Source organism: Daphnia pulicaria, chromosome 10 (genome assembly GCF_021234035.1).
Source record: "Daphnia pulicaria isolate SC F1-1A chromosome 10, SC_F0-13Bv2, whole genome shotgun sequence".
In the NCBI taxonomy this organism is placed as follows: domain Eukaryota; kingdom Metazoa; phylum Arthropoda; class Branchiopoda; order Diplostraca; family Daphniidae; genus Daphnia; species Daphnia pulicaria.
Window position 1 is genome coordinate 3114509 of NC_060922.1, and position 27629 is coordinate 3142137.

The 27629-nt window shown below is 43.5% G+C and overlaps 1 protein-coding gene across 2 annotated transcripts in view; it reads left to right on the top strand.

Annotated features, from left to right (window-relative positions):
* The window catches only part of LOC124313978 (inactive tyrosine-protein kinase transmembrane receptor ROR1-like), a 109692-nt gene that overhangs the window by 50133 nt on the left and 31930 nt on the right, over window positions 1-27629 (top strand). Inside the window, exon 1 of one of the 2 annotated variants that reach the window (XM_046778896.1) lies at window positions 13456-14446. The exons of the other annotated variant lie outside the window; for it this stretch is intronic. Coding sequence (XP_046634852.1) covers window positions 14341-14446 — 106 coding nt within the window. The 5' untranslated portion in view covers window positions 13456-14340. Of the gene's footprint in view, window positions 1-13455; window positions 14447-27629 lie in introns of those variants that run through there. 2 annotated transcript variants of the gene reach the window in all.

Here is a 27629-nt window from a genome sequence, read left to right on the forward strand (position 1 = left end):
TGTTTGTAATAATAACGACCGCAACGGTTATTTGTTTTACATTCTGTATTCTCTTAAGTGTGTATCATCTTCATTCTTTCTATAATTAAGTACTGGGTCTGGATTTTTTTGAAAAGGGGAAGTCGACATTATTTCCAGTCAAACAAAAGACTATAAGACAAGAAAAGGGACTCTTCATAGCGTTATTGGGATCGCGAACCAATTAACCGTACGTGAAATGGTATCACTTGGTGGATACTGATATCGTTTATTCCTTTTTTTTCTGACTACTTTTTGGCTTTCGTGGTTCGTTTTCCCTCAAGGAATAAAAGAGCAAAGGAATAAAGACTTGAGGAGAAATCCCACAGTCGTACAACCAAGAGAAAGGAGGAAAGAATTAAGAGCTAGGACCCTAAGAGTACAGGAGGCATGCAGATAGTTTTAACTCTTCATCTCATTAAGCACGACGTACGTGGCTGGATGAAAAGCAAAGAGTCGTGTGGCAGCCAAAGTCATAGACGCACTGAAAGGGTTTGACGTCGTCGTCGTATCGTCTCCCAGTTGCACACCGTGACGGTGGCAAGTGTTGATTGCATCATCAGCTCTTCGTGTAACAATACTCGGGTAGCCTATACATATACTAGACGTCGTTAGTGATGCGATTTTCTTGGTTCTATTCGTCGTCTCGGTACTTGTCTCGTTCCACGGATAATAGTGATCGGCCCTAATGGAGACGTAGCCAATTAATCGTAGCCCCCAACTCCCGATCCTAACCTCATCTCGTCCTTGCCAAGCCGCGACTATCAGTCCGAAATCAATTCAACTCACCAGCATGAAGGTCGAAGGACTCGAAGCAGTGATGAGGTCTTCCATCGTTGTGCCGTGCCTAATGGTCGTCCACGTCCTTATAGTTCCTTACGTTGGGTTGACAAACGATCTTGGCTGATCGACATTCAGTCCTCACGTCACGGCGCCGAATCCCTTTGACTTGTTTCTTACTTCTTCAAAGCTCTTCTTAGAGGATTCGTGACGGCCAACGAGCCAAGTCTCACCATCCATCGCCGGTAATTGTATCAACGGACAGAGTCGATTTGTTGCGGGGCGGATTTTTTCCCCCCTTCTTCGAGCTCTTTTGCGAAGGAGGTTCAAAGTTGAAGTTAGACAGCGAACTTGGAAAGAGTAGGCTCTAACTGCGTTCAAGTTTACAATTTCAACTATAGACGAATCGTTTTCGGTCGACATGCAACACAATACAAAAGGGAGAAGAAACCAGGGTACTATCGATAGCACCACCATTCAATCAGTCGATTCAAGAGTTCGCTTCAAAAGAGCCTCGCTCATCTTGAATGTGCTGGAGGGCTAAAAGCCGAGCGTACCGGAGCGGCGCTAGCTGCTCGTCGTATATAGTTGCCACCGTCTCTTTCGGCCGCTACTGCCACCCTCTGCATTTCCAAATCATTTGATACCGTTCCGTTCGGATTGCGATCCGATCCGCCGGATGTCAATCCATTATAAGGAATTGAATGGACGGGCGCCCCTTGCGTCGGTCGTTTCAAAGTCAGTGCGTCCGAGTTCACTCTCTACATTTGAGAGAAAGAGAGAAATGGAAAGAAGAAGCAGTAGCAGCAGCACAAGAATAAGAGCGAAGAAATAAGAAAGGAAAGAGTGGGAGAAAGAGATATCATTGAAGCTAGGACAACATAAAAGCTGGTAAAGAAAGAATTTTTTTAATATGCTGGTTGGTCATTCCAGAGAAATACAATCAAGACGAGTTTTTTTTTAAGACTACCAAAGAGGTTCTATATAAGTAATAAGATTTAGGGGTTTGTTATTCCAAATTTCTGACCATGCCACACATTTGACTTGGCAAAGGAAAGAGTGCATTTCGTCTCTAATGAGGGCAAGATAAATTGACAAAGGTTACGATTTTATTATTGACTTAATGTTCTTTCTTTTTCACCAATTCATAAATTGGTCTGGCTTTTGGCAACTCTTCCAAACACGTTGGCCACCGTGACCGGCTGCTGGAAAAGGTCACTGTCGCCCGTCAAGTCTTGGTCGTTTTCCGTTCCGTAAGAACTGTCCTCTAGCCATCTCGGTGCGTGTCCACTTATACGAACACCAATGCAATCATAAACTATTCTTTGTAAGCGTCCACCGTGATTCCGACTGGCAAGAACAGCAAGTCTTTTTTTTTTCCTATTACCAACAAATTTCTAGTCTGCTAGAGGGAGAAGTTGGCCTATCTTTAGACGGTGCTTGGCCATCGTACACGAATAAACAAAGTGTAGAAAAAGAGGGTAGACATAGAGGGAGATGGGGACGGGGGCAATTTGGAACTCGTGGTCGGCAGATATTGTAAATATTTACAAAGTCTTTTCTTTTTCGTTTTTTTCCCCCCTCTTTTTATAGCGCGTTCCTGGAGCAGTGCAGCACCTTTTGGTGGCTGCAAGCGCTCCAGATTCACATCGTACGTTCAGTTAGTTATATGCTGTTCTAAATATTTCGTTTCAAACAGCTGTATATACGTATAAAGCATATGACTGTTTAGATAAAATATGACCAACGGTCGCAGCGGATAAGAAATCCGGCTGCTCTATGTGATGCGCCTTTTGAAAATCCTCCCTTCCTATTTTTTCCCTTTACACGTGTTTTATTTATTACTTCGTGTAATAAAACGAAGCTGGAATAAGAGTAAATGTTAGAATTTGCGTGCTTGGTTTAATAATTTTCTGGCTTATAAATAGCAAGAATTGTCTATCAATCATCCCCTTCGTAATTTCAGTTTTCTCATTCGGATTCTTCCTTTACGTTGCATGCTTTATTAGCTGAGTGCCGTTTTATCTGATTTCGCAATGTGATGACGACAAGCCATGCAGTTGGTCTTCCTTTTTTTAAACTGATGAATGATCCTATCTCAGATCGGCATCAGAGATTTCCATCTTTTCTCCAACGAAAAACGAGATGCGTGTGTACGTTGAATCAATTTTTTTTTTTTTTTTTACATTCTATTACGTACATTTATTTTTTTTTATGATACCTTACTCTGATGGGTCAATTTCCTTAAATCCAAGTTCAGGCGATCCTAGAACCCTAGAAACGCCCAGTATCGGCAGTACTTGTGTTGTTAATGTTGACGCTTTGGCCGCTAGGTGTCCCTACTGCCTACACATTTGGAAGTCGTCATACTCACTGAGAGATGGCGCGAGGTTCTCAGGATTGAGCGATCCTTGATTTTTTTTTCAAATTCAAACGAAACGGATTTTCGCGCTACGACTAAGCACAAGTATCTGGAATCAGTACTGGATGGCGCCCAAGACTCGTTTCTGCGTCTAATTTTAGGGAAAATCAGAACAAATTTGAGGACGATGGTCGGATAACTGCAGTATTCTTTAACTTTCTTTGATGAAAATTGTTATAATCAAAGAAACCCTAGGATAACCTAAACATAGCCATCTTAAGCCAATGAAAGAGTGCCGTTGATTTTTTTTTATGAAATCGATTGCCCAGCGGTTGGAGGTGGTCCTCGATCGAGGTTTCTTGTGAGCAGAGCCTGCCACTTTCCGCCACAGTCCCATGAATTTGATCCAGTAGTTAATCCGTGTTGATCCTACCAGTCTGACGCTGGCCGCAATAGCTCCCTTGTTTCTTTTACCCCTCCCTCTTTCAGTAATAAGATAGCAGAGCTTTGGCCAGCGAGAGAGACAAATGAAGGGATTATTTGGTCTCCTAGTAGCGGGACCCGTTGATCCTCTAGAAAAACACAGCCGCGAACCCGCGACGCAATGACAACAATGACACAGGAAAAAAAAGGCAAAGAATAATTCCATCTGAAGATATTTATATATTCTCTTCTAGCTATATCATTCTCGCCGTCAGTTGATGATTGCCGGTTTATTTATTAATACTTGGACTCAACGAACTTTCTGTATCTTTGCTGTGTTTCGGTTATGCGCTTGGGACTTGTTGGAAGCTCCAACCTAAAATGCCTTGGCTCCCATCCACCTAATCATTACCACAAATCATTGCAGCTGTTTCTTAGAATAACCACTAAGATGTGCTGTTCCGTCAGGCAAAAACGATTTTGCCTGTGCTATAATAGTACAAAGCCGCTTCAGCAGTCGAACCTCTTTTAGTGCAAGCTCTGGGTTTCTTCGGCACATTAACCTGACACGGAATTACAACCTTGCAGCGTGCGTCCAGACCCGAGAATCCCGTTGAAAGGATTTTCATTTATATTTAAATTTGTGTGTGTGTGTGAGTGAATGTGTTTTCTTTTTTGGAGAGGCTTGTAGAACCGTCTTAGCAGCGAGAGCGTACGAAAGAGCATGGGTGTCCAGTTCTGTTCCCAGTCCTAGTCTGTGGACGCCATATGTTTTCAACTGTGCGATGGAAATGTCATCGGATCATTTTGCAATTGGAAAACTTTTCTAAGTCGCCCTCTCCTCCCTAGCTTGCCTTTCTCCTATTCCTTGGTAAGCTTTTCCTTCCTTCTTCACCCTCGACTAACTCTAACGAGTTTTACACTCCGTCTTGAACGTCTGTCTTCTTCAGCAAAAGTAAATACTGTAATGTGCCGAAGGATTTCCTGGATGGACGCCTTAGGCGCTTTCTCAAAAATGTCTAATCAGCAGCGGTTGGTGATTTTGACAACCTTTGCAATTTGAGCTTTTTGGCTTCTTGGGTTCGTGTGCACGCAGATGGATTTCAAAGAAGAGGAGAGATTTTTTTGTTGTCCCGGTCTGACTGGCGAAGTGTCTGAGAAACCAGTTGATCCAAATGATCCATGAAGGGTGAACAATAATCGCATTCTTCGAATCTCACTCAACACGTCAGTTTTGATTGACAACGAAACAACATATCTAGGCACTCTATCTCGTAACATTTCGCGACTCTCAGAGTGAATTTGAATAATTACAAATTTGGATTCATGTTTGTCTTGTTATTATCGGCTTATTAATTTACAGATGTCGTGACACCCTTTTCAACTCCGGGAATCAACTGAGGTGCGTGAAACGCAAGCAATTCTTGATCCGTACGATTGTCTCTTTTCTTTTTCTCCGTTCAATTTGTCTACCTTCTTTATTACTAGTCTTCTGATGTCGATCAGTCTGACTGTCTGCGTGGCTAGACCAGGTTATACACACAACAGTTTCCATCCTTCCACCATTCAGCCCTCCGTGACCCGTCTATTTTGTCTCTGGTGTGTTTCTGTGCTTCTTCTGTTGGATCTGCTCTGCTGGGTTTCACAGCTGCGTCCGGACGCCCTTCTACGTCCACCTCTTCCATCACTCCCTCCCCCCTACTGCCCCTACTAGGGGAAAGATCCAACTGAGAGAGGAAGAAATCTGACATAGGCGTCTGTACTAGGCCGGAACTTTCTCGCCCGCCGGAATCGGAGCCGTCTTTTGACAACTTTCGCTACTCTATCCGTCTCTTTCTCTCTCTCTCTCCTTCCTGCCTCTTTTTTTCCCCTCTTCTCTGTCCCTCTTTCTAGTTAACCATCAACAATTGGTTCATAGTTTAGCGTCCGAGATATTTCACACCTTGATGTTGATTGTTGACGGTCTGGCGCAATCAGAGTAGCATCCACATCATGCAGCGTCCGGTTTCTAGCGCGCTTTCACTTTTTCAACAAATTCTGACAAAACGAAAATGCGTGTTTTCCAGATTGTATTATTCTGTTTCAATTTTTCCTCCCTCCTGGGTATTTTTCAACACAACAGACCATAATTAAAAGCTTTGTCATTTTTTTTTACACGCGTAAACTGGAATTGAAACACGCATTTTCTTATGGCAGCTTTAGTGGCAAGAAACTTTCTGTTATTTGATATTCTAATATGATAAAAGATTGCGTGCGAACAGTGGTCATGCATCGTGTGCCTGCGTCGCAACGCAATCACCAAAAACAACATCGCTGCATTCGATTACGAGAACGAGAGAGTTCTAATAAAAAAAAGTAACCTAAAAATACCTTTTACCAATCAAGGCGAACAGAGTCGGAGGTCTGTTAAATAGCTTGGCCCACATCAGAGATCTACAAGGAGGATTGACCAGTAGGATCGCCATCAACAATAGGCGGGAATTTCGAACCCAAACATTTCTCTCGTTCTCTCTCTCTTATTCTCCGTCTCTCTTTTTCTCCCCTTCTTTATCGCTCTCTCTCCCCCTTCTCTCGTTCGCCGCCCTGTCAATAAACACACGGTCGAATCGAGAACGAACCATCGGTGCGTTATTTGTTGATTCAGTCTTCTCCCTTTAGCGTTCCACCGTCGTATACAGCACGTACCCCCCACAGCCAAGCCGAGAGCCGACATGATAAAAGGGATTTTCAGCCTTCCCAGTCCTAAGAGTGCTGCTCATTGTAGGTTCTTTGTGCACTATAATTACATGTGATGCAGTTCCTAATTGGTTTCAATATGTTTTTCATTTTTAATGGTCATTTCCCTTCGTTTATGTTGCGACATTCATGCGGGCCTGACTATGTAACTTGTACGACAGAATGATCATCCGGTTTCTCTCGTCTCTTTTTTTGCTGCTGTTGTTGTGCATCTACGAAACGTGTTAGTATAGATACTATTTCAAAATGTGGGAATGATTCAGGGTTAAAGTGAATAAAATTTCTTTTGTGCACACTATGGTGGCTATCAGGGCGGCATTTTGATCGCGAGCCTCAACTGCCAGACAAAAATATACCAAGTCATCCATCAACTTAGATTGTGAGAACCAGAAGAACGAGGGAAAGAGAAAAAGAAAAAAACAGATTTGTGGATAGATTGTCCTCCGACCTTCCGGTCGGCCCCCGGTTCTCTTCATAAAACTCCACACGCCGCCGAAAGGCAAACTCTTGTGAACTATTGAAGTTTCTACCACAGTACTACACGTTCTTTTTTTTTTCGTTTTCTTTTAACTAAACGGTACAGTGCTTGTACTATCCATCTCAACAAACAAATGCAGTACATATTGAAAATAAAAAAAGGAGTTTTTTGTCCTTCAAAATGTGAATAAAAACTCGAATTTTACATATAACGAAAGAACGAAAACCGGGAGAGATATTCGTTTGGAATACGCCGACTCTACCGTGATAGATGACTTTCATTTCCCGCATGCCGTTCGAACGTCTACAGCTTTGGCTGCACTCACTTGTTATTTTCATTTTCCCCTTCCGGGATCTCTTGTGACTGATCTGCCTTATCGAAAATACTATTACGGTACAAATATTGTAATGACAACGTTGGGGAATAAATTTGAAAATCAGGTAGTCAGTCAACTAGTCATATGTATAAAGGGTATGCATTTCATTACGGGGAAATGTACAACAAATTCTTTTCTTTCAAAGTTATGCATGCTGGTCTACACACAGTATATTTATAATAACTTCCCCGACTTCCCAAGTCTTCAATCGCATTCTTTCCGCCAGGAAATTGACACGAGGAATTTTCTAAACAATTACAGATGCTTTTGAGCCAAGCTCTCATCGACGTTGTTGCGGAATGCATTTGAAATGGTTTGCGGTTTTCTGGTTCTTTCTATCTCCATCAACGTCATATTTTAGGATAAATCTTTTACTTGAAGAGTGAATTAACATAAGTATCCGAAGAGGTCATTCCAAATAAGATAAGGAAATTACCAAACACGCAACGCATGATGCACTGAGAGTTGAGCTAACAAGGCCTATATACGCCGTACTTATTCATCCATTTAGAATAACTGCTGAAAAACCTTAGGCCATTTATACCAAGAAGAACTTACGAATCTTATTATACTTACTGCCGAAGTCGTCAAATCAAGTACGGCAAGTGTGGGGTTTCTGTAAATAAGTACACAATAGTCATATTTCCGACTGATTTCCGTACGTTTTCTGTTACCGGTACTTAAGTTGTTCTTTTATTTTATAATAAGCTGGTTGTAAACCTTTGATGCAATTAAGGTAATGTGCGTGGAACTAGCGGGAAGTCGGACAGCTTTACGTCATGAATAATCTTCAAACGAGTTGAAGGTCTTGGGAGATTGAGTGGAAAGCTTATATTACAATAGCATTTTTTTTCTGTTTTTGTTTGTGTGTGTGCTACTTTATTCTCATTACTAAACGGTACGGTACATCCGACACATGTTGGTAAACGCAGGCGAATTTTGGAAATTGCAGTTTGACAAAAGAGTTATTTTACCCACATCCTTCTCTCCCTTTGCCATACAGTGCAAAGAACGCAAACATAATTTCCAAAATTCGTTTCACATACCTAGCGAATGTTAAGCTCCACTCACCACAGACTTTATAGTGGTATTTTTTCTTATTGGCGGTGGAAATTTGCAACGGGAATTTCGGGAGATTGTGAACATTGATGTGGGATTGCTGTCCATAGTTGATTCTCATTGCGCTAATTTTCCGTACTATTACGTACGTGTATGTTTATTGTTTAATCATGGTTTTTTTAATAATAGCAAGGGTAGAACTTTGGCCTTATTCATGGGGGCATATTAAATTACAACGAATTAAAGCGGATTTCATTTAGTGCTATTCCGGCATTCCATTTTCCCATTTTCCGGTCTGTGTGTAACCCCCATCCCCTATTAGTAGAAGAATAAAATAACACAGTTAAAATTAAACTGCTAAAATGTGAAAAGCTTTAATGAACTAATATTGTAACAAACATTTACCATAAGGTGGTTTCTACATTGAAAAATCGGCAAAGATGTTTCCACAATTTCTGTTGAAATATTTCGATTTCGAAGCAAGAGTTTTCGGGCAATATAATGCAGCCCAACAAAACATGGATATTACATTTTTGGCGTGTCTTTCCTTAGACTTAAGAACCTTGGAACGAACCAGTGCTGTTTTTTTGTAACTCACCACATCTTGTTATGTCATTACCTTCGCCCCTTCTTCCTCTTCTCTGCTTTCCCTGTGTGTCACCTATTCTACTGAGGGCCAATTACCATTTTGATTGATCATTTTGGCCAAGTTCTATTTGTCTCGAGTAATGAACTCTACCGTCGACGCCCTGTTTAATCTAGTTGCAATACCACTTGCCTTCCATGAACGTACGTCTTTTAAAATCCTTTAAAATTAATTCAAATTTATGGCTTAAAAGTCTGCGTCTCCATCATGATTGAGTTGAATAGCAGCAATCGCTCACGAAGCAGACATCGCTTTCATTTGAATTTCTCCGTATTTTTTTTTTTTACTTGGTGAGAAAACGACACCTAGTTGACGTCGCGAGTTGACTGTACACTACAGTTGCTAGAAATATATATATCCATAACCAATGCTGTATGCTCGGTTGTTGAATATTGATCATGAACGATTGGTTTTGCATCGGAACATAAGCTCTATTGTGTGAGAGAGTCAGCTCAAGATGGCGTGTTGCCGACTCCAACGAAGGGAAAATCTATTGGATCCCCTCTCATATTCTGACATGGAACGAAGGAACAGAAGAGGATGAAGTTGCTGGCGATCTCCAGCTGAGACACTTTCAATCAATGGTCCAAGGAAACCTCCTCCTTTTTCCTTCAAGTCTCTTTTCTTTTCTCCGTATGTTTCTATACGCAAGTCTATAAGCCACCCCAGCGCTGAACTGAACAGAGGAAAGAAAAGCAATAAAAAATATCCTTCACGTCACAGACAAGAAGGGGGGAAGATGGGGGATATTGAAAGTTTTTTTTTTGGGAAAGGATACGAGATAAAATAGAGAACTGGAGAATGTATTTAATTGAAATGCTTTCCAACATATTTTGTTTTTTTGGCGGTTCCTCCATCATACTTCAGTCCCCAAGGGCCAAAAAATCCCGAAAGAAACGATCGAATGTCAGCAGTATGACCGACCTCGCCATATAAAAGAAAGACGACGACAACGTGATTGAATAAACAACTTGTTTGGATTGAGCTGACAAGATATCAGGGCCGATGTATCTATTGGCCGAGTAATACTGAATACGTAAGATATCTGTCAATCTGTCTATAGACGATATCGGGAAACAAGAGCTCACTCGGAGAGACAGAAAGAGAGAGAAATTGACGACAATGACCTTATGCGCACATGGTGTGCGTGCTGATGAGAGAAAGGAGATGTTTTCCTTGTGTAGCACCAGCAGCAGCAAGTCGTGTAGTGTCTAGTCGAAATAAGAGTTGAAAGTAGAGACTAGAAAAGAAAGAAAGAGAGAGAGAGAAAGAAAAAGAGAGGTTACCGGCTGCGAATAATAATGAGACGGAATGTGTAGCCTGGAATTCATCTGGAACTGCCATTGGAAACAGTTGTTTCTTCTTTTCCTTCTATTCTTAAACGAAACGGAAAAATTGGAACACCCTTAAACGAAAGAAACCCAAGGTGGAAGAGAAGAAACCGATACATTTCTCTTGTCTCTTTTCTCTTCTTCTCTTCTTCTGCGTCTCTGCTGTCGTTCAGTTTCCACTGCTTCACTTACACGCTCAATTTATCAAGTCCTCGCCCTTGAAAGGATTCGAACCAACCTTGAAAGCGATTGTTCGCTGCATCCCGTTTTCCAAATCCGTCTTCTTTTTTAAAAAAGAAAAGAGAACAAATGTCGATTGCTCACTTGTTCTGTTTTGTTCCGCATCTCCTTCATCGCTGTGGCCGGGCTGTGGCTTTATTATCGTGCAAAATGATGAAATTCTTGATCTGGAGAGGTTATATAAGAAACTACGAATTTCTCTGATTCGTTCGTTGGCCGCTTCTGCCAGTAATTCTTATTGTGACATAGCCTAGGAGATTTTAATCAACAATTTCATTTCGTTTAAATTCGAGGAATTTATCAAGAAAAAAGAATGGAGGAATAAAACTTTTTTAAAAAGCAAGGGAAATTGAGTTTGGCGACGGGTTGATTGAAATCGCAGACGCCCGATATAAAAGATGTAGATCAAAATATGTGGATCGAGCCAAACATCAGATCTGCCGATGAGATTTCGGAACTGGTTCAACCGGTATTCTAAATAGAATCTAACAACTATCTAAAAATCATCCGTTCCACTAAATCTTGATTCTAGCACTGTTTTTTCAGCTTATGGGGCTTATTTCCTGGCGTGCATCTATTTAGCGAAATCCTCCAAAGCGATGCCACATGCGCTATTTTGCATGTGCCAGGACTAAGAAATAAACAGCTGTCATTCACTCTAGATTCGTAAACCTCGGTTCTCAAACATATAGGTGTAGCGTTTCACACCAAGACTGTAAAAACATCCTCCGGGAATTTGGATTCAATTAGAATCCCCTATACATTTAGACGGGCAGATGGCCATTTCTGTATTCAAACTTCTTTTTCTGAGATGGCGGACGATGATGATTGTATACATAAGGTCATCTGACTTCAAAAGAGGTCATCTGAATAGGACGTGACACTCACTTGAGCATGTGTATAGGACGAGTGGTTTTTGGCCCATCTTTTCTGACCCCATTGGCTTTTGTGTGTCCGCATCGCGTCATATGGGCGTTGCTTATGTGCGACAAAAATATTCACCTCCCACCTACTTTTTATGGTTATTATGATGATTCTCTCTTTTCTTTTTTATCTTCTTTTTTATTTTGTTATTTTTTTATTCTTTTTTCCCCGCTATTGTCATCATTGTTGGCTCGCTCTCCCTCCCCATACGTCACCCAGCCAGCCAGCGCGCACAATGCATCAAACCGTTATATCGTTTGATTGTAGTGTAGCCATCGTTTCGATTGTATAAGCTCTCCGATCTCTCTTTTTTTTCCTATAGATCCTCTTTCTTTTATTCTTCGTCTTTTTATCGGATTTTATATTTTCTGTCGAATTGAAAACGAATTATTCTTCGAACCTGTTCCAATTTTATTGATTGTGCTGCGCTCACAATACGGAGTCACAGGAGAGCGAGCGCCATCCGATATTGAAGCTACCACCAGGGCATTAGAGGAGATAGGGAGCTCAGATACTTGATGAATCACCCGATGCGATTGTAGCCGGAGGACCACCGATTCCACGAGCTCAGGTGACAATATGAATTGAATCGTGATGAGATCTATTGACGCCTTGAAAAAAAAAAAAACTAAAGAAACAAAAACAAACATTTCCTCTAATTAAGAGATGGCGCTGTTCACCAACCGGTTTTTTTCCTTTTTATTTTCTCGTTGTGTCGATGGTTATAACCCGCTGCAGTTTCACGATGCCAAGCTAGGTCCTATACGAGAACGGGGCAGAGTCGATTTAGTATTTCGTCTTCTTCCGTGTTTTCTAAAACCAGGGAGGAACCCCGTGAGCGCACGGTCACGACAGTTTGGAATGCAGCCGGACTTGCTTTTTGATCTTAGAACTCGTTTCAGGTAGTTGCACGCTTCTAAATCTACGCATATAGACAGAAAGCTCGTTGTGTCACATTGTGTGTGTTGCTATAAACACACATATCTACGCGTTTCTCTTCTATTTCTTGTGTGCGTTTGTTTACTTGTGGTTTCCACACTTGGTGTCACATACACAAAATCAGCCAACTAGAAGAGAAAAGGACCAGAAAAACACTCACAAAAAATAACAGGTTGCATCTTGATGTCCTGGCGCGTTGGGGCCTTCTGTGGTGAAATGGTGCACGCGCAATCGACACTCACTCAGCCTGAGAAATGATCCCAAAATCTGCTTTCTGTTTGTTTCTTTCTGTTCGCCCTTTTATTTACTTTTCTCCTTTTTTTACCGTTCAATTTACGGTTTATTGCTTGATTCAATTGGGAACAGCACACTATATATTATATATAATATTGGGTGGAATAAAATTATCCCATTCCATTTCTTGTGTTTATAAATGTTTCTTGTTGAATTTTTGATTGCTTTATGTCTTTTTTTTCTTCTTTATTTGTGAAACGCTCAAATAACAAAATCGGATTAAAATTTATGCGCGATCCGCCCATGTCGGGCGTGTGTGCCCAGCAGTTCCAAACCACACGGATCCAGGCGGACGCTATCGGTGAGCTTGTGGCGATGCCAGTTGCGACCTCCGCCTTTTTGATCATATCGCTTTGGCTGACCTCTAATGAACCGCCCACCATTCTCAGCCTTCTTCTTCAGTTTTCCCTTTAAGCTCACTCTTTTGTGCGCCCATTTGCCGTGGTGGTTACCCCCGCATTTTAATCTATTTGATTTCCCAACGTCCAATAAAACGAAATTGAAGGATCAATCGTTTTCGGAAAAGGCTTCTTCATCCGTCCTAACGGGCTACATCATGTTGTTCAGCTCCAGCAATTGAACACAATTCTTTGAAGTAGAGGCCTAACAAACATCCACGTTGGAGCGATGAAAACGCGCATGTGCACTCTCCGAAGAAGGCGCTGCTGCAAAGAAAAGCAGTGAAGGAGCAAAACAGAAATGAGAGAGAGAGAGAGCAAAGAGAGGGAATAAGGGAAGAACCCAGCGGTTGCCTGCGGAGTCGACTGCACACACACACACACACAGCTGCGGATGGGCTGCGCTCTCCACCGAGTTTTCTATTCTCCCTTCCACCGAATTTGAAACAGTCTGGGCTCGTCTCTCGACCCGTGTGGAAGTCCCGTCGCGCGCTCCCTCTCGTCGCCGCTTTCTCTCTCGATAGTTTCGTGTTTACCTGTCCGAGTGTCTATGAAATACTTCACCGTTTCTGTACCATCAGACAAACAGTCCCATCCATTCCGGTTCAAAAGTTGGGCAGTTTCCGTCGACGGAAATCGCCGCTCGAGTCATCTCGTAAATCAAAAATCAGAAAAATTGTTATAATAAGAGAGCGACTATCAGGATAATTGTTGCCGTGAGCGCACGCCCGCCTCTGAGTGTCTGTCAGTGTCGTCTTATGCGTGATGGTTACAGTCTGTCGAGAGTTTTTCAAAACGAAAAAGGGAGAAAAAGAAGTTACTGTGCTGTCATCGTCAGCCAATCAAGCTGCGAGTTTTCTTAACGAGCTTGGCCGGAGTCTGTGTCGCATCGTTACCGCGCCACAGTTCCCGACGACGACAACAACAACAACAACAGCACAACAGTAGCAACGAAACAGCGGCAGCAGCAGCTAGTATTAGCTATATAGTATTTCTCTCCCTAGACCGCCGGGCCCAAAAGTGAGTGTGCGTCTGTACGTATATGCGCTGATCAGAGCGACTGGTCTGGCGTTGAAGGCTCGTCATAATGACTTGTCGATGACCTTTGACACAGACTGAAGCAGCAACAGTGATTGTGTGTGGACCGATGGTGATTGATTGAACTAGGTAATTGAATTGTGCCTTGCTTTATCTCTGGCCTGACACGAAACAAACAAATCAATAACACAGACAGACAGATACAAACAACGTTTCACCGTACAAGGAAGACAAGAACAAAAAAATAGAAAGAAACAAAAAAACAAAGTAAACGGAAACCAAATAGGCGGAAAACAAAATGAGGATATCGACTAGTTATTTCGCCGTCTTTTTCGTCGCCATCGCTTTCCGGTGGTGTTGTTTTGCCACCGTCTTCGGCGGCGTACCTATTTTCGATGAAAACGGTAAGCTACCAATCCATAAATTGCATTTCTTCGAAACATTTCTCTTTTCCTCTCGAGTGTCATCAAAATGCTCGTGATCTCGTCCAATTGTTTCGATTCAAAAAGCTTCCCGATACTTTGATGCGTTCCGCTTTGAAAAATCGAACTGGATGGAGGAAATTGGGTGAATATCTTGGTTGCTTTTGAAAAGTGAAAAGACCCCGAAGACTTGAAAGCATAGAAGCAGAGGTGGGCAAAGCTTTGCTGTATACTTGGGACCATAATTGGATTGACTCCATATAAAGCGTGATATGGCTGGTGACGGCCGCGCCGCGTGGAACTGATCCGGATCCGCCCGTCCGGCGTCCAATGGATTCTGTATTTATAGACTCACCAACCGTGAACCTAGTCCATTCAGATTTGATTTTTTTTTTCTCTTTTCTCTTTTTTTTTTTTTTTCCTCAAGTTGAATTCAACCGAATCGAATGTCGATCAATCGATAGCCTCAGCGGGATGGAAAAAAGAGATTTTGTCAATCAAATCAGGAACCTTTTTTTTTCTTTTCCGTAGTTGTTGCCGAATTGTTGTTGCGCATTCCCTCGTCGAGTGACCAAGGGCGTCAGCCCGAACCTAACGGACACGACCGCACGCGGTTCTGACGGTTGAAACGAGGCAAAATACCATCGAGCGGCCGAACGCGTCGATCGAGTGGCCCAATAACGCCAAACGGTCGACAGAAGGAAATGCGACGGATCAGAATGATGTTCGATTTGAAAGGGAAAATAAAATAATAAAGAAAAAAAAGGTGTGAGACGTTGGTGTTTGAGGAATGTGGCCTAACTCAACTGACGGACAAAGAATGTCAGGAGACACACCAGCTGGAGTTACACTGTGTATATCTCCACCGAATATCTATATATATACATATTAGTTGTCAGGAGTCGCGTGGACGCAGGAGAGCCAACATTTTTTGAATTTGATCATCATCCTGTAGGCAGAAAGTTAGGGGGCTAGACTGCGTTAATTGGCAATACCTATAGTAAGAAAATAAGATCGAGTCAAAGGAAAAACTGGAGAAAGTGTACTACATGTTTTCCGTGTTAACAAAAAAATGGCGTGCGTTTCCGGAACCGTGCGATGAATTCTCCTCCCCGTCTTGTCTTTTTGTGTTGGTTTTCTTTTTCTTCCTCGCAGCAGTATCTATTCAGCAGAAGGCGGAATTAAAAATCCTCTGGGGAGCAAGAGCCAGTTTGAAAAAGGAGCTTTGGGAGAGACCAAGAATAAGAGAATAAGAGAAATGATGACAGGTCCCTCGGTCTCTCCATCTTTCTCCCTACTGACAAGCTCCATCTTCTTAGTAGACTGTCTATATAATGCGCGCTTGTGTGCGCTGTGTATCTTTGTTTTGAAAAACTATTCCCTCCTCAAACTGAAATCACATTTTCGTTTTGGTACTGTTCCAGAATCCCCAGCAGCAGCTTCTCAAGCTGGAAGCCGTACAGTCTCATACAAAGCGATTCCAGTGTCGAACACAATTGTTGTCCGAGATTAAATCTTCCTTTGTTTTGTTTGACGTTGTTATTAATTTTTCGGAGGAGAGCGGAGTCGAGCTTTTCTGTTCCATCCAGCAGCTTCCACTAGGGTAGAGTAGACATTTCTGACGCAGAGTTATTGTGACGGATTGGATGGTGGTGTGGTGCCAGTCCGCACAGCCACATGAATTGATTATGACGGTACGGTTAGTTAGTGAGTTATTTAGTTAGTTGGTTGGTTAGTCTCCTACATATTCTGAACTGATTCACGAAGAAGAATGGAGCTAGCAGACGGACGGGACGTACTATACATAAAGGGGCGGATACACTAGATAAACATGGCCGGAATACTCGGAACACGCAACCGACATCATACAAGCAGCAAATCAACCCAAAAACAAGAAAAAGAAAGGAAAATAAAAAATACACAACAAAAAATGTTGATGTCATTATTTATTCACGAGGGGTTTGCTGGGACGAAGAGGAGGAGGAGGAGAAGGATCGCTTGTGATGGCAAACGCCCGCAGCGCGTGATCATTCTCCCTTGACTCTTTTTTTTTTTCTCCCGTCCCGGGACAAAACGGTTCGTCACGGTCTCTACGAGATTGTGCACTGCACATTTGTCTCGACACGGCGACGCAAACAACCAATCACCTCTCTGTCTTCCTCTCTCTCCCCGCAGCATCTCTAAGAGCAGCAGCAGCAGCAGCCGAGAGAAAAAAAATGCAAGAAAACAAAAGTCTTTGTCGTCTTCTTCTTCTCCTTGTCCCTGTTGTAAATTTGGAAGTCATCCCACACGCTGCTGCCGAGCCCCGTTCACAAATCACCTCCAATATATCTCACACCGGTGAAGCAAAATGATATTCTGCCAAGCAATTTGTTCGGAGTCTCTCACTCATATCGGGCCTCTCCCATTCGACGAATCTTGTTCCCGTATATTTTCTCACCCACACACAACTGATGTTGTTGGTCTTTTTTTTTTTTATTTTTGTTAACTGATTTCGGACATCGATACTAACAATGTTCCTTTTTGGCTTCAGGCTATAATTTATAACACTTTCTTTTTCCTTTATTTTTTTCCTTTTTGGTGGTGGTGGTGGTAGAGGATATGGGTTTGTTTGACGAGATCCCAACGCGAGATTATGCCCTTTTCCGAACGTATAATTTAAAGCGGGCGACGCGCAATATTCAATCCATCATTGGGCATTCCTCGAGTCCACACAGTGCGAGGTTATTCATCTACGTCGAGTGGCCGATGGTAAACGATGCCGTTATAGATGTGTCTCTCTCTCTCCGTCTCGCTAGTCTGAGCGCAGCTCTCCTCGACACCACCACCACTACCCCGTTCCAGTCGTCGCTGGCGTCGTATCCGCCGCATCATTCACCGCCGACGCCGCTGCTTAGTAACATTGAAAAAGTGTTATTCTGTAAAGAGAGCGAAAAGAGAGCTAGAGAAATGGAAGGAGATGAGCATTAAGGAACGAGCAACTCATCTGGCGTGTGTCTGTGTACAGCAGCGAGGAGTGAGACCAGAGTGAGACAGAAAGAAACCCCAAAAAGAAAAAGAAAAAAAGGGGGGAAACAAACTAAAGAAGAAGAAGCTAGCTAGCTGGATCGCCCACCATTTTGTACGCGGCCTATCATCAGTTCACTAATGAGAAACCCCTCCTCCCTCCAACCTCCCTCTTCCTTGTAGGCTTCTTTCCGATATCGTCTGCTGATGACCTTTTTTTTCTTCTTGCCTAGTTCTTCACGGAACCTTCCAATAGAGAGACCCGACTAGATGTTTAGGTTGGATTGAAACGGGCGCTACAGCAGCAGCCGAGTTCGTTTACACTTTTTTCACGCCCACGATCGACGCCTTGCGCCCCCCTAAAAGTCCGACAGCTCCTCCTCGACTCGTGCTCGTCATTCGCCCTCACTGTTAGCCATCAAATTCTTCTCCCCGTGTGTTGTTTTTTCTCTGTCCGTATTTCTTCGCACCGGTGGCGAAACGGTAGAAGAGAAACACGGACGAGAGAGAGAGGGAAAAAACATTTCACAGTTGAGACAAGCTCGGACGTTTTCGAGAAGAAGAGGAGGAGGCTGAAGACGGGAATCAGGGTGGAGGGTCTCTCTTTTGTTGTCTCCGCATTGGGAAGAAGAATTTGAAAACACCCGCGCCGTGCAGCAGCTCACCGCTCGCCCTCGTCTCCTCACCGACTTGTATATATCACGCGTGTATACACAAGAGCGCACGCCCAATTTCGTCATCCCCAGCAAAGCCATTTTCCATAATGACTCTCCGTTGTCTTTTCCCTTCTTTTGTGTTTGTCCTTTCATTCCTCCGTGCATTTATTTCCAACTCGTTTGGTTTTTTTTTTTCTTTTTTATGTTTTGCTTTGCTTCGATTTCGGGTGACTCGTTTTTTTCTTTCTTTCTGATGGCTGCCTGCCCGTTTGAAGAAACTGGAACAACAGGTGGACTCCCTTTTGGTACGTGTTGAACGAACTGTCTCGTTAGCCCCAGGAAATTGATTGGACGGGCGAGAAGTTGGTGGTTACCCGATGCCTCATTCTTCGTGCTCTTTTTCTATTTTTACTTTATACAGTTCGTAGTCTCCAATTTTGTGTTTTTCTTCTTTGGCGTATTCAATTCCTGGCGAGTAATAATATAGAGGCGAAACAGTCTGATATGAAGTCAACCACAACTCAAGTCTCGAATTTTTCACATCACAAAGTACGAATCCGCAATGTCATCCGGTTTCCGGAAGCCTTTTTTTTTTTCGTCGATGCCCAAAAGCGCTAGCGTGTTAGTGTGAACTTGTGTGTTCACTCATCCATCGTACTTTGTATCTACGAGTTACGCAGTATAACCATCGAGTCGCTTTATATCATTTTGAAAAAAAAATCTGAAGTTTTCTTGGCTGAAAAAAAAAATAGAAAAAACTCGTTTTCTCTATATTCGACATACTTGAATTGTCAGTCTGCTTCAGTAGCTTTGCAATATCAAATCTGAAGAATGTCGGTTATTTTATTTATTTTTTTCTAGCCCTCGGAATATTTAATATGTCTAGAAGAGAGAGAGAGAGAGAAAGTTATAGGAGGGGACTTTTTCGTCGAGAGTGTCGATCGCCGAGCATTTTTTTCCCCATTTCGAGTTGAGCGATCTGGTTCGCTCAATACGACCGATGCTGTTGTGTGCCAGTCTCAACGAGAGAGGGACGGCCAAGAGCCAGCAGAGAGAGAGAAGGTCCATTGATTCGATCGATTCGATATCACACCGAGTGGGCGGATAACTGTGCTGCTGCTGTTTTCGTGCTGTGCCGGGGCCAATGTCAGCTGCCGAGGAACCGAGCTGAGCAGAGGGTGAAATACTAAGGAGAACGGAGGGAGCTGGGAGAATCTAGCAAAAAGCAGAGAGACCAGATCCATCATACACCCGACCCAGGACTGAGAGGATGTCAATGTTTGTGATGGATCTCCTTTGGTCAACACACAGCCACGCAGGGCTTCGGAGAGAGAGAGAGTGCGAGTTCTCTGATGTTGTGTACGGCCAATGAGAGAAAAGGAAAAGAAAAGAAAAAAACTAGTGGGATCTATTGAGGTCGGCCCTTACGTCCCAAACAACAACACACACAAAAAAAAGGCGATCAGCCCCCCCGAAAAAAAAGGAGAGAAAAACAACGCGGTGTTAGAGAGTAACGAATGAAAGGGGGGAGGAGGATACTTGTCATCCGGACATGATAATAAAAGATCATAACCATCATCGCCCAGCTTAAAGGGGTATATATAGAAGAGCCCGTTAAGTTGATGCGCGTTATTATTGAAACATTTATCCATTGATAGAAACTGTCGTTGCATTCGAAAAATGCCAGCTGCTGCTGCTGCTGCGCATCGTCGCTCTTAAACCCCTTCATCTTTTTTTGGTCGAGTCGGGAGCGGGAGTCAATCACGTATCGAGTGATATCGTTTCGGACCCTGGCATCCGGCACCAGGGAGATACACGAGTCACGTCAAAAAAATAATAAAAGGGGGGAAAGATCGAGCAGCATCAGCAGCAGCAGCAGTGAGTTTCTCTTAGGTTTTTCTTTTTCTTTTTCTCCACGTCGGACAATGACCAGCTTAACGAGTAACGAGGTGCTGTACAGTGACGTCACGTTCGTCGACCGAGAATCTTCTTCTTGTTACTCGTCCTTGTACATCGTTTTCCCCCAGCTCAGCTCCGCGGCCGGCTCCTCGTCCCTGTCTCTCTCCCCCAGCATTTTCTCATTCCCCACGGACGAGGTGGACCACATGAATAATGAATAGCAAACGAGACACGCACTCTCCAAACAAATGACGTGATGAACTCGTGTCCGGACAGAAGGAGAAGCAATCGCAATGTAGCGGCAAAGTAAAGCAAAGCCGAGAGAGCTCGTCGTCCGCGCGGTCTTCGCTTCTCTTTTGTTTTCCCATCAGTGCCACTCGGCTCGGTCTCCTCTCCACTCCACCCGAAACTTGTGCTTCCCTCTTCATATCACCTTATGCAATATGGATGGGCTAATCAATGCCAAGCTGACTTACGAGTTACTACTACTCGAGCTCAACAGCGGCAGCCATTCACCATCTACGGTAGTACTAGATAAGTCGACCGAGCGAAAGCAACAAAAAATTACAAAACGAAAATACAAAAGAGAGAGAGAGAGAAAAAAAATTCCCCTAAAAGAACGACGACCCACTCTATCTAATAGCTTGTCCGCCCCTAAATATGCAGATTGTGCGTGTGTTCAGTGAACAAGCTGTCGAAATGGAACTCCGGCGAAAAAAAGAAAAAAAAACAAAACAAACAAAACAAAAATAATCCAGGCAACCGGAAAAATAATCAAAACAAAACAATGACGGGCAGCATATTTTCATACAAAGAAGCGCTGGTTAGAAAGAAAAAAAAAACGAAATGCATAAAAACGGCTGTCAATCAGGGGGAAAGAAGAAATGCCAAAATATACTTGAAGTTACAAAACGCTTCAGTTTCTCGTTGACTTTTGGGCTTTCGGGGGTTTGTTTGCTTTTGAGAAACTATATAAGGGTTTCTTCCTCAGAGGCTTTCTAGCTGCCTGGGGTTTTTTTGTTCTTATTCTTCTTCTTCTTCTTCTTTTTTTGTTTGACAAATTTTTTTTTTCTTGGAAAAGATCAGGCCCCTTTGCCAGGGCTCTAATGACTTTTGGTGGTTTGACCTGTCAAATGTTTGAGGCGCCTTATCAAGTTCTTTTTTTTCTTTTTCTTTTTTTCTTTCGAGGAAAATGGGTGGCTTGAGCCTCTTGACGACTCTGTTTTATTTCACTCGGAAAGGTCTCTCCGACATGCACCCAACGGTGCGCACTACACAAAACTTGCCCTTTTGTTTATTGACATGTTGGCTATGTATGTGTGTATATATATATCTCGACTATATATGCGCACATCCGAGTCTAGTCCATATACGTATACTATGTGCATATACACACACACACGGAATGTAATAGACTGTATACATGTATAAATAGAGTTGTAGAACAGTGCGAGCTGAGAGTCTGAATGCAATTCGGTGACGGAAGAAAAAAGGAATCCAGTTAAGAGAAAAAGCTTCGATATTACATTTTCCCTTTTATTTTTCTCCCTCAAACGATCTCAATCAGCGAGCACTGGGGCCGTTTATTTTCAGCGGCCGACGAGTACCCCCGAAACGTGTCCCAGCAGTCGAGGAGTAGTAAATTACCGTGGCATCGTCATGGCCAGCTCCGCAGTCTAAGAAGAGCCAAAAAGAAGAAGAAAAATAAAATTAAAAAAAAAGGAAGATGAAGAAGGGAAAAGAAAACGTTGGGCTTTGAGGGTTACGTGCGTGTTGTATTCTTTGTTAAACAGAGCGCTGGCTGTGCAGGACTAGAAGAAGAAGAAGAAGCTCAACGCAGAGAACGCAGCCGATCAAGTAGAGGGGAGAGCCAAGAGAGAGAGAGAGAAGAAAAAAGAGTGAAAGGAAAGAAAAGAAATAAGAAATGTGTGTTGCAGTTGAGGGATCTTGAAGATTAAGTTGACTCGTCTTTCAAGCAATGACCCACAGTTTCGTGTTACTCTTCAAGTCTCCAATCCCTCTACCTTATACCTCCCCCCCTCATCCACCCACGGAGCCCACAAACTATAACCAAAGAGCGAGGTTCGTCTCCTTCTCCCCCGGACTATGTGTGTGCTGTGTGTGAACGTCTCGAATTGAGCGAGAAATTCGAGGAAGCCGCAGTCGCTGTATGTTGTATATATACCGTTTTTCTTTGTGCGTGTTGACTATGTTGTAGAGACCCCGAATCCCTCAACTTTTTTCGCCTAGCCATCACCTATAGTCTTCTTTTTTTCTTTCTCTTCTCTTTATTTTCCGGGGGGCGTTCAGCTTCTACACACACACACACACACACACATTTTTATGGAAGAATATCTTCTTATTCTCTATTCTCTTCCTTGTCCCGTTTTTCTTTTGGTTCAAATTTATGGTTTTACAATCCTGGAAAAATATTTGGGTCCTCTCGTCTCCGGAAGATTATTAAAAAAGAAGGAAAATTGTTGGGTTGAGAGGACTCGCGCATTTGACCTCAGCGGACACAACGTCCGACCGCTCCGTTCCCGACGCGACGTTTTTTATTTACAACCGCTTCAGGGCAATAATAAGAATATCGGTTCTCTAAAAAAAAAATGACAACGAGACATTTCCTGAACGAATCGTACACCGCGACCGACCGTCGTGTGGATGGGAGCCGTGTGATAGCTGGCCGAGAGTCCTCGACATATCCGCCGACGTCTCGAATATTACAACGAGTGGCGCGAAGAGCCTCTTGTTCAAATCGCCGTCGTTTGACTTTAAATTGTGTGTTTGGTTCTTTATGGGATATCTTCAAATGATTCCAAGCAGATGTTTTTTTTTTTTCTTGGTTCCCTGCGCATCGTTTGACACTGATGCTACGGGGGGGGTTCTTCTTCTGTTTTATATTTTGTCCGTTGTGGAATGAAAGAGAGAGGAGGAAGGAATATGTTTGCCGGGCTGGAGTTATGTTTATTTATTACAACGATTCCCAGCTTTTGTCTCTTCTTACATTTTGTCTGCGTCGGTGTGGTCGCCTGGATGTTTTCCTTCGTCTATAATGGAGGAGATGGTGCTGGGCCTCGTCTTCTTGTTTATTGAGACTGTTGGCACGGCACAGACGACGCGGGAGCGGGCTAGGAGGCTACACACGGTGTACACGAGCGCAACGGGATCGTATAGATGCGGCGGAGTCGGGCGGGAACACGCGGTACAGCATAATCCGGAGGACGACTAGAATAACAGCGAGAAATATGAAAATACGGAGAATAAGGGAGAATATAAGCGGAGGGAGAAGAAGAAAAAGGAGACAGGAGAGAAGAGTAAAGAAAACAAAGAAAAACACCACCAAGAGGGGGGGGGGATGGGGGAAACAACAACCCAGGAAATAAGAAGCCTTCTTCTTCTCCTTTGGAAACCTGACGGATTTACAGTAGGGGGTTGTAGACACAAGTTGACCATGTTTTTTATACCCCCCGTTTCCATACGCACACCGTCCATCTTTTCGCCCTCTCTCTTCTTTTTGAGAGGTGCCCTCATCTTGTGGGAGAGGACCGACCCGGTTGGACCTGCCGAGGTCCTGTCCGACTGACGGCCCACAGGATACACCGTGTATGATAAATAAAGAAGACGGGGGGAAACAAAAACTAAAATGAAAAAAGGCCCAAAAAGAAGAATGTGAAAGATATACGGTGCACACACCACACACTGTATATACATGGACGACTAGGCTGGCATATGATGGGCTGGTTAGGCTGGGCCCGACTCTATACGGCTGATGGTGGTGGGCTAAAACGACACAGAGGCAGTGCACAGCTATTCGAGACCCGAGCCGACCCCCTACCAACCAGTGGAATGCCCATTTGGAACCCATTTTTGCGTTATCCTTCATCATTTTTCCCCCCATTCCTATCTGTGTGTCCTCCTCTTCTTCTTCTCCCATAGAGAAAAAAAAGGGTGAAATAACATGCAGTTCCATAAACCTCTCAAAATATTTCAACATGCTGGTCTTTTTATTGAATAGCTATACAGTTTCTTGTTTTGTTTTCTTTCTTTTTTTTCCTTTTCCTCCTTTTTTTATCATTTCCGAATATTTCCGAGATGAAAAGACAAGGAATCTCCGTCAGCCCTTCATTGCTCTTGACTACCAAAGAGGCCATGCATCTTTCTTCTCTCTCTCTCTCCACAGTTTCCTATAATATACAACAGAGTCTGGATATGCGCGGAGAGAAGGAGAAAGGCATTGAGTATAATATATGGATATTCTTCGCCTTTTTGTGCGTTTTTTTATTGCCTGTTAATGGATTTGAAGAACAGGCCGTATAGATATATATAGGATATGTGATGCCCAAAGAGGAATAAATCACAAATACATATAAATGAAGGCTATGAAAGAAAATAATAATAAAAAAAAACTCCAAAAAAGGGAAAGGAGTGAGAAAAGAAACGGCACTTCCACTTCTTTCGATCCTTCGTTCGTATATACTCTGAAAACGGGAACTTATCGGAAGCCAAATAGTTCTGTTTGAATTAACAACGCGCTGCTTCCACTCTGAAACGCGATTCCCACTTGAGAGAGTCTTTCTATATATTTCACCCACACAGCATCTTTCTTTATTCTTTCTTTTCTTTTCCGGATAGCTTGTTTTCTTATTTTCTCTTTTTTTTTTTTCTTCCGGTTCCATTTGTTTTTGTAGCCTTTTTTAATATATTCTTTTGACGATGTGGATAGACAGCGGGCGTATATCTTTGAAGTTGGGGTTCACGTTGACGTCGTCTACTTACTGAAATGTCATTGGGACGAACGCAAATAGCGACTCGGCGACTCGGATCTCTTCGTCAAATGCAAAGGGGAAAGAACACGAACGAAAGAAAAAAAGGAATCTAAATAGATCCTTTCCCCCTTACCAATTCTCCCTAAATCAATGACGACCTAATTTGCCCTGGGATTTCGTAAAGCAAGACGAGGGTGGGGTGGGGGGGGGGGGAGGCAAGGAGGCAAAGTGGGCCGCGGGAGAGAGACGAGAGAGATGGAAGTAGTTCTATTGTGTCTTTAACTGGTTTATCCATCAGTCCAACACAGTTGACTATGTCGTCGGTGCAAATCGCGTTTTGAGAGAGAGAAACCCCCGCCCAGGCTCTTCCTCTAGCTCTCTCCCTCTTTTCTCTTTGCTGAATCCATTCTCTCGTCATCCGCTCCCTCCGGATTCGACGGATGGCTGGTGTAGGCACAGAGGCAGCACGACCGGCCCCTGGAGCGTCGCCTTTTCGGCCTTCCTTCTTCTTTTTATTTTTCTTTTTTTTCTCCTCCGCCGCAAGCAGACGTCGCCGGGGTATATCCAGGCGCCGTATAGCCCGACTGCAACTGTTTGTGAGAGATACAGTAGTTGCCCTATACAGTCCCAATATTCAGTTAGCATAGACGGGCAAGAGGAATAAGGAGATGGACGACTGATTCCATGACTCATCGCTATTGAAGAGCCATCACCATCCCTCATCCAAACTTCATGAGACGAAACGGTTGTGGAGCTGCTGCAAGAGAAAGACGGTGGGGGGACATACATGGGAAGAGGAGGAGGGACGTGAGGGAGTCGCTGCACAGACTCTACTACTGCTGGCGTCGGGAGCATTGAAAGTGATTTTCAACAGCGCGTTAATGTATTCTTAAGAACGAGGAGCTCAACTGTGTGTAGGCAGCAGTCAGACTCAGACAGTACAAACACATTGCTGGGCCCCCTCAGTGCCTCCAGTGGCACACCACTTGATTCTTCTTCTTACACCAAATAGTTGCGCTGCCTATTGCCTTATATACCCAGAGGAGGAGGAGGCCCAATGTTATTCGATCGAAGCGGCAATTCAATTCTTCCACTTTGACGGGGTTTCTGCACGCTACCCATCCTAGCGTTCGTCGACTAGTTTTCAGAGCTGTAATGCCAGCGCGTTATTTGATAATCCCCCGAACGTGGCGAAACGTGACGAAAGGCCTTCAATATATATTCCACGTCTGTACAGCATAACATGGCAGCCAGCAACCGCGCTTGGCGACAATATGTACCGCGTCATTCTCTCTTCCACGAACGAGTGAAAACAGATCCGAAAAAAGAGGAAAAAAAACAAAACTAAGACGAAACGCCAACATTGTACACGTCTGTCTGTCCCAGCAGCGCTTGTTGTTGTCTTGCGTCACGAGCACGGGGATATTTACTGCAGACCATACAGAGAGAGAAGAGAGCTGAGAGCTATTACAGATATATATTTGACGGGGATCGAAGGGTTGGTTTTGGCTTTCCAAAGGGAAAGAGGCCGCATCTTTTGTATTTTATTTCTTTTTCCTACAACAACAACAACAACAAGAAAAAAAGAAAGAAAAAAAGAAGAAGGACGATTGGAATCGGGATATGAGATGTTCTCCCTTGAGCGTCAACAAGGACAACAACCGGCAGGCGGCCGAAGACGTTCATATAACTCTTTTTATAGGCTGTTGAAGAGGCCAATATGCCCGAAAGGTTGAGCGCCCCAGTCTAACTGCCCTCATCTCTCTCGTCTCTCTCTCACTCAATTTCGACATCCGCGTTCCGTTCCGTCTAGTTTTTTTCTTTCTTTCTTTTTTCTCATTTCAGAAGAAAAAAAACCACGAAAAAATAAATTTAAGAAAAAAATCTCGAAAAATAAATAAACCTGAAATGAAATAAAATGTAAAATATACGAACCCGATGGTGAAGACTGAAGAGAGTGCGGTGGCAAACGAGCCGAGTTGTATATGTATATTGCTGAAAGCCTACGCCCATCGCAATCAAGTTCGTGTTTCCATCAGGCTGATTATATGTGCGCTCTTGAATTGAGAAAGGGGCTCGTGAGGCTCGTCACATGTTTCACCACGCGTGAGTATTATTCCCGGCTGGCCGGCCGTCACAGTAGCAAAGCGAGAGGGTTATATAGGGAGTAGAGAAAAAGAGAGATCGTTTAGTTATTTTTTGACGACTAGAACTCTAACCGGGGCTGTCCACGCTGTCCTAGTTAGAGCGTGCGCAATCAACTCTCGGCTGATTAGTGTGATCCATATATACGTAGACGCCTTATTTGAAGGGGGTAAAAGGGGTCGGGAAAAAAGTGCTGAGAGCCAAAAGCCAGGGCCAAAGTAACAAAGTAACAACACGGAATGATGAGCGGCTCACACACAATGGCAGGGAAGGAAAAAGGGATGAATAAGGCCCAGGCTGCATGGCGAGAAAGCCGAGATGATGACGCCCAGGAGAGGAGTTGGAGAGAGAGAGAAAGAGGATCGTGTTGTCGTCGTGGACGACAAGTTAACAGGCTCATCGTTCAGCTGCGAAAATAAGCGTCGTTTCCAGCATGTCTCGGTGCAGCTTATATTTTCTCCACAGCGCTATATATGCCAAGAGTTTTGAGAGCTGCTGCTGGCGGAAAAGCGCAAGACTATTTCCCGTGTTTCCTTATAGTCGTGTAGAACTACGTTGATACGCGGCGCGGCGGATGGCCATTCCACGAGATAGACACGTTGTATCTCTTCTTTTAATAATAGATTGAATAGCCCCGGGATTATTTGGACTGGGTGACACGCCGAGCGAGGAGTCAAGGGCTGACGTGTT